General features: G+C 40.2%; 1 protein-coding gene across 1 annotated transcript; it reads left to right on the forward strand.

Moving 5' to 3' along the window:
* Positions 1-511: 511 nt before the first annotated feature.
* Positions 512-11,412, forward strand: LOC128933893 (cytochrome b-c1 complex subunit 2, mitochondrial). The gene is made up of 14 exons (XM_054271032.1): positions 512-619; positions 2,207-2,299; positions 2,430-2,579; positions 3,044-3,108; positions 4,093-4,149; positions 4,491-4,615; positions 5,949-6,046; positions 6,462-6,519; positions 6,673-6,768; positions 7,632-7,831; positions 8,099-8,179; positions 8,745-8,821; positions 10,150-10,303; positions 11,166-11,412. Exons 1-14 carry the CDS (start codon positions 584-586, stop codon positions 11,247-11,249), a joined length of 1,374 nt encoding a protein of 457 aa, XP_054127007.1. The 5' UTR covers positions 512-583; the 3' UTR covers positions 11,250-11,412.
* The last annotated feature ends 3,096 nt before the right edge of the window (positions 11,413-14,508 follow it).

The raw sequence follows: 14,508 nt of genomic DNA on the forward strand, positions 1-14,508 counted from the left end.
GCTCCGCCTCCGCGCCCCACGCCCCTCACGGGCGTGGCGGACACCGCGATGTCCGCGCTGAAATCCTGGTCGAGTGTGGCTCCGGTGCCCTGGGCATTGCCGTACCCGCGGGCACCGCCGCTGTCCCGCCTCACCCAGGCGGCGTTCGGGGGGAAGGCGGCTGCGAACGCCACGGAATGGCCCTGACATAGACTGGGCACAGCCAGCCTGGGGTCCCGCGTCCTGAGGGACAGCCCGTACGACAGCCGCCAGCGGCACCCCGCGCCCCGAGGCATGGCCCCGAGAGTCATTCCGGGCCACATTCCCGGGTATATTCCCGAGGGACCGTCGCACTGGGACCCCGCTCGCCGCAGGGTGTCACGGCCCACAGTGCCCGGGAGGGGGCGACACCCCCGCAGGTTGGCAGCCCCCGGTGCCCGCGCGGTGGCGCTGTTGCTGCCCGGCGCGCCGCCCGCCGGAGCAGTCGAGTTCGGGGTGCGCTCGCTGGAAGGTCAGAGCGGCGCAGGGCGTGCCGGGAAGGCGGGGTCTTCCTCCGGGACAGCCATCTTGTCCTGGCCGGGGCCGAGCCGAGGGTAGCGGGACGATGAAGGGGTTCCCGGTGGCCGCGCGCTCTCTCTCGGTGAGCGGGATCCGGGCGCGTCGTGCGCGGCGCGGGAGAGGCGCAGCTGGCGGTGACAGCCGCTGTCTGGGCCCGGGGGCTGCGGGCGAGCCTGACCCCGGCCAGCCCGGGGCGGTGAGCCGGGCGGGGGGCGGCGGGTGGCGGTCGTGGCTGCCCGGCTGCCCGGCTGCCCGCGGGGTCGGTGTGGGCTCCGGGGCTGGGGCCGGGCCGGCGGGCGGGCGGGTGGCGCGGCGGGACGGCGGCTGAAGGTCAGACAGGCCGCGGGCCGGGCCTGGAGCGGCGAGCGGCGCCCCGGGCTTTGGCAGAGCCGCCCGGCGGCGGCACACGGGGCACGGGGAGAAGGGAGGTGAGGGGATCCCGGTGCGCTGCTGAAGCTTCAGCTGCCTGGGATGAGGTGGTGCCCTTGGCATTGCCGCGTCCTGGGGGCGGGCAGGGGCAGAGGGTTTGTCCTGCCCAAAGCTCTCGCAGAGCTGGCGGACAGCTGGGTGGAACTGTGCTGGATGCGTGCTGGAAATGCGCTCCAGCGGGATGGACAATGACCTCTGAGTGACAGCGTGTCAGTCAGTTTTAGATATGCAGTAGGGGTTCATAAATAAGTAGACTTAGAGTTTAGAACTAGGTGTCTTACCAAACCCTTGGTGCAGGAGGAAAGGAGTTTTTCCTAGATACAATGAACAGTCTCTGGTAAAGCAATGGGAATTACATCTCTGGCATGTGTACAGCCCAGTGCAGTGGTGTTCCTGAAAACTCGGCTTTCACCTTGGATGCGTGGGAATTAAGTTGTTTTTTAACGTGAAAACAAGAGTAATCTGTAAGTTTACTAGTATAAGCAACTTCTGAAGTGAGTGGAAAGTAATAGCATTTCAGATTTGAAATCAATAGTCTTGTCATTTCTGTTGCTAGCTGCTGAATGCAGGGCTCTTGTGGTATTCACCTCTTTCCTGTGAAGGACTGCTTCTGGTTATTAAAATCCTGGAACATTAGAATCATGGAATGGTCTGAGTTGGAAGGGACATTAGAGATCACGTCATTCCAGCCCCCTGCCATGGGCAGGGACATCTTACACTAGACCAGGTTGTTCCAGGTCCTATCCAGCCTGGCTTTGAAGACTTCAAGGGATGAGGCATGCAGAAATTCTGTGGACAACTTGTTCTAGTTCCTCACTACCTCACAGGGAAGAATTTTTTCCAGAAATCTAATATAACTCTGTGACAGTTTAAAATTATTTCCCCTTGTCCTGTCACCATGTGCCTATGTAGAAGGTCCCTCTTTATTTCTTTTAAGAGCCCTTTAAGGTTCTTCACAGCAAGGAGTGAGGTCTCCCTGGAACCTTCTCCTGGCTGGACACCCCAGCTCTCTCAGCCTGTGTAGCAGAGCTGCTCCAGTCCTTTGATCATCTTCATGGCCTCCTCTGGACCTATTTTAAGAGGCCCACAGTCTGGGGATTTACCTACATGTCACTGTTTTTACTTCAGTGTTTGAAGTCCTTAATTGTATTTCTGCTTTAAAGTCAGATTCTTTTTCAGTATTTAAGGAAATGTGATGAACTAATTAAGGGAATCCCTTCTCTTATGCTTTCTCCTTTAGAAGAGATTTTACTCACTGAAAGTAGCTCCTAAAGTTTCATCTTCACCAACTGCAGCAAAGGTGAAATTATGTCCAGACTCCCAGGGTCTTGAGGTCAGTATAAAAATACAGGTTGGTTTTTTCCTCCCTCTGTTTTAAATTTATTTTTTAAAACTCAGTCAAAGCAGAGCTGTGATAGTACTTCCACTGAATGAAAACAAAAGTTTTTTTCTTTTTAATACAGATCACAAAATTACCAAATGGCTTAGTTATTGCATCTCTGGAAAACTTTTCTCCAGTTTCAAAAATTGGTGTGTTTATTAAAGCAGGCAGCAGATATGAAATCAACAGTAACCTGGGAACTACTCACCTCCTTCGTCTTGCATCTAATTTGGTAGGTGTTTATTGCCTTTGTTATTATGTTGACAGTAGGTGAAATGGTTTATTATTGCAAAAATAAATGGTGTGATAAAATTTAATGTAAGAGATCTTAGGAAGTGGAGAACAATGTACCGTGGTACTTGGTTATGTGGTTCAGTGCAGGAGAAATGATAGTGTGTCCTGGAAGATGGGAAGTACTCATTTATAATTGTGCTTTCCTCTGGAGTCTTAAACTATATATATATATATATATATATATATATATATATATATATATATATATATATATATATATATATACACATAACTAATTCTATTCAAGCTGCAGTAATAATTAGTTCAGGTGGTTGACACAAACTCAGTTTTGTGCATGTGTGGAATATTTCTGAGTAGTTTTTCTTACTGCTGCCATCAACTCAATATCTGTGTTTTAAACAGCTAGAATTGTAAGTTGCCCTTTTTTTGTTTGTTTAATAGACTACCAAAGGAGCTTCCTCCTTCAGGATCACTCGTGGCATTGAAGCTGTTGGGGGCAGCCTGAGGTTTGTACCCACATAGAAAGATAATCTGTGTTGCTGAGATGCACAGGAGCTCTAGGACTGAAGGAAACATAAGACAATAAACACAAAATGTGTAGGTGGATAAGCTCAGCAGGGTACTTGAATAGTGAATGTTGCCAAGGAAGATCTTGTACTTTTTGTTCTGTTAAGCTTCAAGGATGAGCTCATGATTTGTATCTTAGAAACACCTTTCAGTAAACAGAATATAAATATTGTGCCCATGGAAGAAATATAATTTGTCTAGGAGCTTAATTTTCTTTCTGCCTTTGCATACTTTGAAAATAACTTTCCTAAAGTCAGTAGATTGCTTTTTTTTCCCTCCATCTTTTGTGAATAGATTTCAACCTTGGGAGCAGTACAGACAGTAGTTAGCTTTTGTGAATTGGGGGTTTTAAGCCTAGAAAACAAGACTTAAGAGGAATAAAAGAGGGATCTCGCTGTACCTGCTTTATTTCAGTGTATCTTGAAATAATCCAGAAAGATCTTTTTATCTATTTGGTTAAAAATAGTGTTTTATGACTCTACCGTTTTTCTGGTCCTGCCAGTAACAAATATGTTGAAGGAAAAGGACATGATCCTTTTGGATGTTTCCCAACATCCTTTGGGATGTTTTCTGCCCAAAGAGAGTAATTTCTAAATTGCTTTGTTTAATACATAGGCACTTTTTTCCCCATGTTTTGCTGTTCAACTTTATTTACTGTTTTACCTTGAATTATTGTGGTATCTTAAATTCTGATGGTCAAGACACTTATTATTACTTGAATATTATTATTTGAATACTGAAGATGTGAGTTTTAATTGAGTCTGTTTCTGCTCTGTGTGTGTTTAAACAGTCATCCCAGACAGATTTAAGGTTAAGTAGTTACTCCAGTCTGTATCTTGATTAATTTGATCAACGAGGAGTGTGTGTTAAAATTCACTTGGGTGTTCTTTGCTGCAATGGATTTTGGTTTTTTTCTCATGCAGTGTGCACGCAACAAGGGAGAAAATGGCTTATTCTGTCGAGTGTCTGCGAGACCATGTGTAGGTATCTCGGTGGGCTGGAAAGGGAATTGCTGCCTTCTTTAACACTGGTGGTGAAGACCTGTCATTTTACAGAGTGGGAGGAATATCTGTTCTCATGCTTTTGCAATAAATCAGTAAATTACTGTATTAATATTCAACTTCAATGTCATGTTACTGAGCATACAGATGCTACAGAATTGAATTATCCTATTTTGTACAGCAGTGCTGATAATTGCTCTGGCCTGAGTGATGTGTTTTGTTGTTGGCATGTTGTTTGCAGATTAATTTGAATTGCTTTCAACTGCAGAAGAAGCACATGTTAGTTTAGTTTAATGCCTTTGTACCCTTTTTTTATCTAGTGATACAGTGATGGAATATCTCCTGAATGTTACCACAGCACCAGAGTTCAGACCATGGGAAGTAGCTGCTCTTCAGCCACAATTAAAAGTTGATAAAACAATCGCACGTCAGAATGTTCAAGTTCGTAAGTGTATTTTTGATCCACTGTAATGGCTCTGCAGGAGTTCCTTCAAAATGAAAAAACAGTTTCCATTTTGCTCTGTCACATGAACATTGAATTTTTCTGCTTATTGATAGGTATGGTCTTTGTGGTGTTATGGAACTTTTCTTAATACACAGATCTTTCCAACCTGTGGTAACATTTAGCAAGTAACACGCTGAAGACATCTTATCCCATTCTCCTTGACAGCTTCCATTTTACATTTTTAATTCTTTTCAAGTACAACCAAAGAATGTGCATGTCATAAGTGTTGTTGACAATATATTTGCAGAAGCTTGTGTTCTGAAAACCATATTTAGGTATTACTCATAGGTGTGAAAATAGTATCCTACAGACTTCTTGAATTTGTATGGTTATTTTGGTATGAAAACAATATGTATTTTCATCACACTGAAAATGTGTTCCAGCTTTAGGGTTGTAAATTTAGATTTCTGTGTTTAAGGGAAAACAAAGAGGAAACACAACACAAAGCCTCAGTCAGGTCAAACCTATTCCTGTATATCTTGTGTTATTAACTCATCCTCCAAGATCACCCAGGTAGTTCTACTCAATAAACAATAATTTGTACCACTCTGAAGCGTGTTTACCTTTGTACCCATTGAAGGTGACAGTGTAATGTTGGAAAAATCCCTGCCTCGTACTGAAGTGCTTCTGTTTTTAAAATTAGTCTTTTTTTTTTTAACTTATATCAACTGCAGGTTGGTTTTCATAGTAATGTAATATTTTCAGTTAGTTATGTTCAGAAACAACTATAAAGAAAGGAATTTTTCTCTTGAGGAAAAAGTGTGAGCAAGTACAAGGAGAATATCAAAACAGGAATTACTAGAATGCTATTGGAATGCAAAAAAACTGATGAGAAGACACTGGCATCCTTCATCTGAGCAGGGAGATAGATGAGACACCTCACAAAGCTACAAGCATATTCTACAGAGCCTGTTTTTTCTCAAGAATAAGGAATGCCTACAGTAAAGATGATAATTAATAGGATGCTGCTCCCCTTCTTCTAAACACTGATTGCATTTATAGCTCGCTGTTGAAGCCAAAGTGTTGAGCATATATGTTACTATATATAAGTTTATTTTGGTTACTGCTTAGAAAGTTAAAGAACAGAAGGCCTCAGGCCAGATTGCTCTAGCCCAAGGATTTGGAAACTTCCCCATGAATTGGATTATTCCAGACCTGCTTTTGTAAATTGTATGGTCCTTAAAGTGGACCACAGCTCCTTCATTTAGTTTCATTCATAACCTTCATTACATGTGGATCTTGTGTTAATTATCTGAAACTTTGTTCCTCTCAGGAGTGCTGGAAAAGTTGCATGCTGCAGCTTATAAAAATACTCTGGCAAACCCCTTGTATTGCCCAGACTACAGAATTGGAAAAATTACTTCTGAGCAGGTAGGGTTCTTTGTATTGTGCTAAATGTCTGTTTCAGTTTTTTGTCAGGAATAGGTGGTGAGAGAAAATTAATTTAGTATATATACAGTCAGTATTTACTACCTTATTAACCTGGTGTTGAAATAATTTATTTCCATGCAACTTTTAATACTGGGTACAGAACTGATATTTGCATTTAAAAAGAGGTTAATGTCAGTGGCTTACTGTTGACAGTAAGGCTGTCAATGAAATGCAGGTGTTCTTGTATAAAAGGGTTTTGTAGTTGTCACTGGGAAACGCAATAAAATTACATTCTATAGACAGTTCCTTTTGGAAGCTTTGGAATTTGCTCTAAGAAGTGTAAGGGGCTATGTCAGAAACACATGATTTTTGTTTTTTAAACAAAATCCCCTAAAATTTGAATTTACTGTTGCAGCTCCACCATTTTGTCCAGAACAATTTCACAAGTTCAAGAATTGCTCTCGTAGGAATAGGTATGTATGTTCCTGAGTGAGCACTGCAGGTCCTATGGGAAAACTGCAGGAGAAATTGGAGTTCTCTGTAGAAATAGACTGTTACCATAGGCTTCACTTTTATTTAACTGCTGTAGCTTTTCAGTGTCATTGCAAATAGTTGTTCTATTGCAGGTATCTATCACTCTACCTTAAAGCAAGTTGCAGAGCAATTCCTAAATATCCGAAGTGGAGCTGGTACTCCTGGTGCAAAGGCTGTTTATAAAGGGGGTAAGAATGTTTCTTTATGTATTCTGAGTGACTGATTTTCTGTTTATAAATAGTAGTATTCAAAGTTACAAGTGAAAACTATACAGTTGCACTAAATCTGGGCATTGGAAGTGACAGTTCAGATGCATATCCCATTTAAATAAGCAGAAAATTCCACCATGGAAAGTTGTGGGATAAAACTGAACCCAGCTCTTCAACAAAGTTTTACCTGGGACATCATTTTTTTCTATAAAGTGAAAAATAAGCTGCCAAATGGTTTTTCTTGGCAGTTTTGCTAAAATTCCTGTAAGAGAAGGCTGTCAGGAAATGGAGGCAGGATTTCTATTTAGGGAAGATGTGTTAAATGTTGTAAGTCAAAGCAATGCTTAGCCCTTTCAGACCAGCATCTTGTACCATTACCAACAGCTATTATTTAGTTGGAGTATTAGATGTCTCTGTAAAGACATGAAGGGGAAAAGGAAAGTTTCCAGCATTTAATATTAATATTTGACTGGAATAACTTCAGTTTCTATAAGCCAGCATAAATATTATTATGAACAGAAGGTACACTATTTTCTGGGTATTTGTTATGTGGAGACTCTGGGTATTTTTTATGTTGAGTTTATCATCTCACACTGTGTATGGTTCAGGGTCAGATTCAAATAAGGCACAGTAAGGTACTGGGTTTTGTGCTAGCAAGAAAAATGTTGAATGTTAGACTTTTTAAAAATTACCTTCAGCCTCATGCTCCCTTCCTGAGGAGGCATGCAGTAACTTCAGGCCCTGCTCTTCTCTTGTTAAAGGGAAATGTTTCTTTCCATGCTTGTGAATGTACAGTAGTTTCTAATTGAACACTTATTGCCTTTTTTCTGTTGTATTTCTAGGAGAAATCAGGAAACAGACTGGTGATAGCCTTGTCCATGCTGCTATTGTAGCAGAAGGAGCTGTTGTTGGGAGCCCAGAAGCAAATGCCTTCAGTGTCCTTCAGTATGTTTTGGGTGCTGGGCCCCTGGTCAAGAGGGGAAGCAGTGTTACCAGCAAATTGACCCAGGGTGTTGCTAAAGCAACCAGCCAGCCATTTGATGTAAGTTCAAAGGATTTTGGAACTGAATTCTGATTCTTAAGTAAAATATGTATTATCTTTGAGAGGTAACTGCCTTCAGCTCGAATCTTAATTGGTTCATTCTTGCACACATTACAGTGTATCAGGGAAGGGCTTCCAGTCTGATCTTTCCTCAGCACAGATGGAGTTCAGCATTTTGAATTACAGTATTGTAGACCCTAATAGTAATTATTTTCCAATGCTTGAATTACTCTGACACCAAAACAATTAATGATGTTTGTTTTGCAGGTTTCTGCATTTAATGTTAATTACTCTGATTCTGGGCTCTTTGGGATTTACACCATATCCCAGGCTCCAAATACTAGGGAGGTGAGTTGCTGATTATAATTTAAGCATTAACAACATAACCTTCAAAATAGTGATTTGAGATTGTGACTGATTCATCTTAAAAAAGAAAAGGAAATTAATATGATTTCCTGTATAAGAATGCTGCATATTCAGTTATGACTTAGCTCTGTTAGCTGGGAATGAGACTTGCTTTGTGGGAAGGACAGATAGATAATATGAACTGAAGTTAATAAAATGCCTTGAATTGCTGACTGTAATTGCTGATATACATTTGTAAGCCAGAGTATATGATGAAGAAGATGCTGTCTCTTGAGGCTGGGAGAACTGAGCACTTACATGAGAAATGGTGAGACTGTATAAATGAATGCTGTGGTGCAGTTAAAATCCACACTGGTTTTTGTGCATTTTTGGGAATATTTTACAGTGGTTTTAGTTTTGTTATAAAACTGCTCAGAACTGTGTTCAGGCAGACAATCCTTACATTGTCAGCTGCTCTTCCCTTGAAGTTTCCAAGATATCAGATAATAGAAGTAACATGTTGAAATTTGATGTGGGAAGAAATCTTAAATGATTTTATTTTCCTCAGGTCATTAAAGCTGCTTTGAACCAGGTGAAGGCAGTTGCTCAGGGTGGTGTCACTGATGCTGATGTCACAACAGCAAAGTAAGTGTGTAAAGAACTCTCATGTGTGTAAAGAGAATTTTTTTAACATGCAGGGTATTCTGTACAGCAGAGCTTATCCTATAATTATTTCCATGGGGAACTACTCAGTCCTGCATTAAAACTGAGCCTCTGTTAATATTTTTTTGAAAGCTCTGCTGATTCTCCAGTAGTGTTATTTCCTAATAAACACTTGTTAGAGAAGTGTTAATATTTTCTGAAGACTGTTTCAATGTAAGAAATTAGCAAGTGTCAGCAGGTGCTGTCATTTTAATCATACTCTGTAATATTATGATGTGTTTAAATTAGAATCCTAAATTGCATTATTTAGGTAATTCCCTTTACAGTTACACTGAGCAATTCCCAAAACAATTATAATAAGCAATCTGTGCCATCTTCAAAGAAAAAGAGTAATGAGGGTCTGCAAGTGTGAAATACTGAATTAGTGATGGTACACCAAGTGCTGGAAATACCTGCCCCTGGGAATATCTGGGGGAGGGGGTTTCCAAGTAATGCTAAACTGCATGGAGCTTTTAAAGCTGCAGTTGTGCAAAACAACATAGTACAGAATTGAGTAGCAAAATGAAAATACTGTGTGTTGCAGGTATAAAATACAAGACTCCATGTAAAGCATAGTTACCCAAAATATGATAGCCTAGACATGATTGGTTCTGCCTTAGTCACTGGTAGCTAAATGGTGGATTCTGGACTTCTTACACTGGGCATGATTTGTTTTGTGTGTTGTGGATTTTGTGGTTTTTTGTTTTGTTCTTTTTTAACAAAGCTGCCTAGCATTAAGGAGTTACATGCAGTGCTAGTGTGGCTAGTTTTCTTTTTCTTTTTTTCTGGAGTTCCCTTTCTGGAATGGCTTCATACATTTCCTATATTCCTCTTTTTCCTTTATTGAAAAAAAAAAAAACCAACAAAAAAAACCTACAAGAGTAGCTTGAACCTTTACATTCACTATTTCTTTGTCACTTGGGACAAAATTGCTCTGCATGCAACTGTTCTTAATGAGAAAATTAGATATAAGCATGATAGTTTGTCTAACTGCATTGGTTACCTGGACAGAAACAAATCCTGAGCTAGAGATCTTCTGACTGTGTGGGGAGACAGGAAGTGTTCAAGTACCTGTCATTTTCATGCTTGGATTGTTTCTGGTGCCTCTTTCCTAACCACAGAATCCTTCCCTATTAGAAAAGGGAAACCTTTCAAAATGGAATCTTGAGAAGTTCAAAAGGACCAAAACCTCATTGTATTTATGGGGTGGTAGGGAACGTAACAGCAGGGCTTCCAAGCTTGCTCATTCTTGATGCTTTCTTTGATGGCAGAAATCAACTGAAAGCAAACTATTTGATGTCAGTGGAGACCTCAGAAGGGTTGCTGAATGAAATTGGCTCTGAGGCCCTGGTTTCTGGCACACACACATCCCCATCTGCTGCTGCTCAAAAAATCGACTCTGTAGCCACTGCTGATGTTGTGAATGTAAGTATGTGTCAGCAGGCACAGGTGCTCCTTAATCACTGTGTCAGGTTTTTTATGGAAAACTGATGCTCATTTCTGTGTGTTTATAAACACACACATATTCTGTATGTAAAAATAGAAAAGGCAGCTCATTCACAAATCCCAGCTGGGTATCTTTTGATGTCTTTACTTACTTTATTAACAGAAGACTCTTTAATGCATGGTAAAACTAGTGTAGCTGGGAATTGTGTAAAATTCTCATCTTCTTCACTAAAATTTACCAAAACTCCCAACTAATATTAATGGTAAACTTCATATTCGTTCCAGTGCAGGTGATTCTGTGTCAAGGTTTTTAGGATTTCTGAGTCTGGAATAATGGGTGTGTTTAATAAAACAATTAAGCTTTCAGTGATAAATAGGTGTAACTTTGTTGCTACTGCACATCAGCTTGTTTCTTGTATGTGAAGCTAATTTCTAAAAATCTATCATAAAGAGAAATTCTGAGATAAAAAATTTGTTTTTTCACAGTCATTGCTTATTTGTATTGCAGCAACTAGCAATAGCTTTAGTAGGAATGAGATACAGCCTATTTTATGGTGTAATAATTATTCAAGGAACAATCATTTTTAGAGTTCATGCCTTTTATATCCAACTGTATCTGCCATTTCTGTTCACATTATAAAGTAATGAGCAGCTGCATTAGCAGCAATTAGATTTATACAGCAAGAGGAGGCTTGTTCACATGATGGTGTATTATAGTAGTGCCAGGATTTGTTCTTTGTTTTAGTAATTTGAAGCTGATGAGTTGAGTAGCATCAGCTATGAGTAGCATCAACTCTGTAGTGAATATTTCCTCATATCCACTTTCCTGATTTATTTTCAGGCTGCAAAGAAGTTCCTCAGTGGGAAGAAATCAATGGCAGCTTCTGGGGAGTTGGGAAATACTCCTTTTCTTGATGAGTTGTAAAAAGAGATCTGGGATGGATTTGATTCAAGATGGACCTGAGCTCTAAGTCACTTATGTTCTAAATGAATTACTACTAACTTGTTATTTATGAATTCAGTTCTTTCAGAAGGTTAAGTGGAGTAATTGTGGGCTTGCACTCATCAAATAAAGTGCTGAGTTCATACATTTTGTGTAGAAGTTTTTTTTCACTGAAAATGGTGTATAAAAGGCTGATAAATCTGGCTGTGTACAGTGGAGGTAAAAACTACAGTGCAAAAACAAAATGAATTTTGGTCAATGTAAAAAATTATCATCACAATGAAGGCAAATGCAGTAATTACCACTGGTTAGCCATATATTCTTGTATATTCAGGAAAAGTTCTTGATAGATTGTCTCTACCATCCTTACATGAATTAAGTTAAGAGACTTGCCTTCAAACAAAGCTTGCAGTTCCTGCTTGTCTGGGACTAGCAGAGATTTTGTTTCTCAGTGACTTCTCCACAAGTAGCACTGGAAGAAGCCTTTGAGGGGATTAGGCATGTGTAGCTATACATAATAGGACATAATCTCATAGGACATAATTTTTTTTTTAAATTCTAGGCATATATTAAAAGGAAACAGATTCAATGCATCATAAGAAATTGAGGGTTTGAAGAAGCCAAGTTTTGAGCTGTTCTGAAGCAAAGCCAAGTCTTGCAGACAGGATGCATGTGATATACAAAGGCAGGAGGAAGAGGTCTCAGCATGAAGGAGGTCAAACACCTCTGGCTTGGAATGCAGGATTACACAGTGCACCAGCATCATTGTGGAGTGCAGCATCACACTGTGCCTGCTCAGTGTCTGACCTCTACCAGATATTTGCAAATTGCTGGTAACATGAGTGAACTCACCACACTAACTGAAGATTTGTACTGAAAAGCATCCAAGTCTGTCATCATCACTACTGGACCCAGTGTCATCTTCATCCTCAGTGTTTTCACTCATACTGGAAAGACACAGCATGCTATTACTTGAACATGCAGTAATTCCCATAGGCATTTAGTTAGCTTTTTATGGGAGCTTCATTTTTTTCAAATGCTTGTTCTAAAGACAAGTTCTTCAATTCTGAAGCTCCTCTAGTATCAAATATTATATTGTCCATTGTCCCTTGTGTACTCTTTCCTTTGGACTTTCTCTTTGCTCAGTCAACAAAAAAACAAGCTCTTCTTTTTCTGCTCTTTCAGCATAGTAAATTATTTATTTAAACATAAAGGTTTAATCTCTTGGAAAGCCCCTTGCTGGGTGAGCTTCCTTTCTGCTGTTCTAGCCTAATTATCTCATTTTAATACTTGTGTTCCTTTGCCTACCTCTGAGGTTTATTTCTGCTAAAACTCTGCCTCAGGAAAACTTGGAACTGCCTTGTAACCCATCTAGATTAATTCTGCTGCCTGTGTGGACCACCCTTAGCACTGAGAGCTAGATCAGATCTTAAAGGCTGTTTGCCATGGCTGTCATGAAAAGTGCTCCTTTTTTTCCTGTTTAATTTTAAAAGTCCTAATCTTTAATCACTGCTGGGAGTTCAATTGATTAAGAAACAAATAAGCTTTGTACAGGATTGTAGCAAGAGCTCTATCTTGGTACCATCACCTGATTGTGTCTTGATGTGATTTTTACACTAATGTCCAGTACAAATGGGCATGACCTCTGACTTCAGGAGTTTTATTGCCAGCCAGAGTTCATGCTCAAAGAGGAGAGAGGAAAGGACCTTAAGAGACATTGTCAGGAGCAGCCAGAGGTTAAGCAGGAGGTGCCTGCAAGAGCTGAGGCATTCCAGCAGAAAGCAGCCACTGGAGATTTTGAAGGAGATAAAAATCTCTCTTGCACCATTGAAGGTGTTTTGAGGAGCCACACACATCATGCAGCCCTGTTTCTTCTTGCTGGCATGGAGAGTAGGACATGCTTGCCTCTGTGCCAGTTGGGTGAGTAACTGCAGGATTTTAAGACATTAGTACCTCCCACTACCTCTCTTAATTTCTGCCTCCTCCTAAAGTCAGCAGGGTGGCACCAGCTTGTTCACACTACAAGCAGTGATAAAACTGTTCTTTTGGGTTCCAGTTTGAAACTTTACAGATTATACTCATCTTAATCAGATGAGGGGAAAAAAAGTCCATAAAGATAAAATCAAATTCACTGCAAGAAAAGCTTCTAAGTAGTGCATTTGTGCACCTTACTTTTCTCAAACCCCATACTCTGTGCATTGATACTAATGCCAAAATCAGTGTGCTGCTTGTGTTGTCATTAGGAGATGGAGCTTCTACAAAATGCTACATTTTTTGCAAAATTTTACAGCTTTGGACCTAAACAAGTAAGTTCATCCTAAACATGAATTGAACAGATTCAGCTGTTTGGTTTTTTGGTTTTTTTTGCATGGGGCATGTGCTGAGTTAGATCCAGGTGCTCCAGGCAGCATGCTCAACTTGTTTCTTTTGGTTCCAAAAACTCAGCACAGCTACAAAGGAACAATGTTTGTTACAAGTCTTCAACCCACTTCACACCCTTCTGTACTTGCTGCAGTAAATCAAACACATCACATGCTGTAAATAATTTGATTCCTTGTAGTCTTTATTGAAAATGCTTTTGCAGCTTGCCTTCTTCAAATTGTTGCAAATAAAACTACTTATTTTCACTGATGCATATTCTTAATATTCAATTATTAGTATTCTATTCTCAATATTCAATTATTAGTATTCTATTCTTAATATTCAATTATTAGTATTCTAATTATAGGTGGAGAAAAAATCCCAAAAAAACCCATCAAACCCAAACAAACCAAAACCCAAATCAGTATCATATTTATACTTCTGTATATCAAAGGGTTTTTTTCAGGGAATGGATGAATGCTATTACATCCTAAGAAAATAATAATAAAAAAGTATTTAGTTCAAATTTATGCTCCAGATTCTTCCACTGAGTTTTATACTCAGATCAAAAGTGCAAAGCCTTTTTCCTAAGGCTGTGAACTCCACTTGATGCTTTTTATTTCATCAAGCAAGTAGATATTTCTTCTTGGTACCTGCAATTCTGAAGAAAGGACTACCCAAACTATAAAGGCACTGCTAGGAAAATTGTTCTAATTTAAAGATATGCATTTTCACTGTACAGCCAGTAAATTTCTAAATTACTTCATTACACTCCAGTCTTTGCTTCATAGATTTCAATGTTAAGAGACAATTTCATGCTGGGAATTACCATAGCACACTATCATCCCTGAACTGCAGTTCATGAGTTTAATGTAATTGG

Source organism: Melozone crissalis, unplaced genomic scaffold (genome assembly GCF_028551555.1).
Source record: "Melozone crissalis strain CALT ecotype California unplaced genomic scaffold, PUWL_Pcris_2 ptg000012l_1, whole genome shotgun sequence".
Taxonomy (NCBI): domain Eukaryota; kingdom Metazoa; phylum Chordata; class Aves; order Passeriformes; family Passerellidae; genus Melozone; species Melozone crissalis.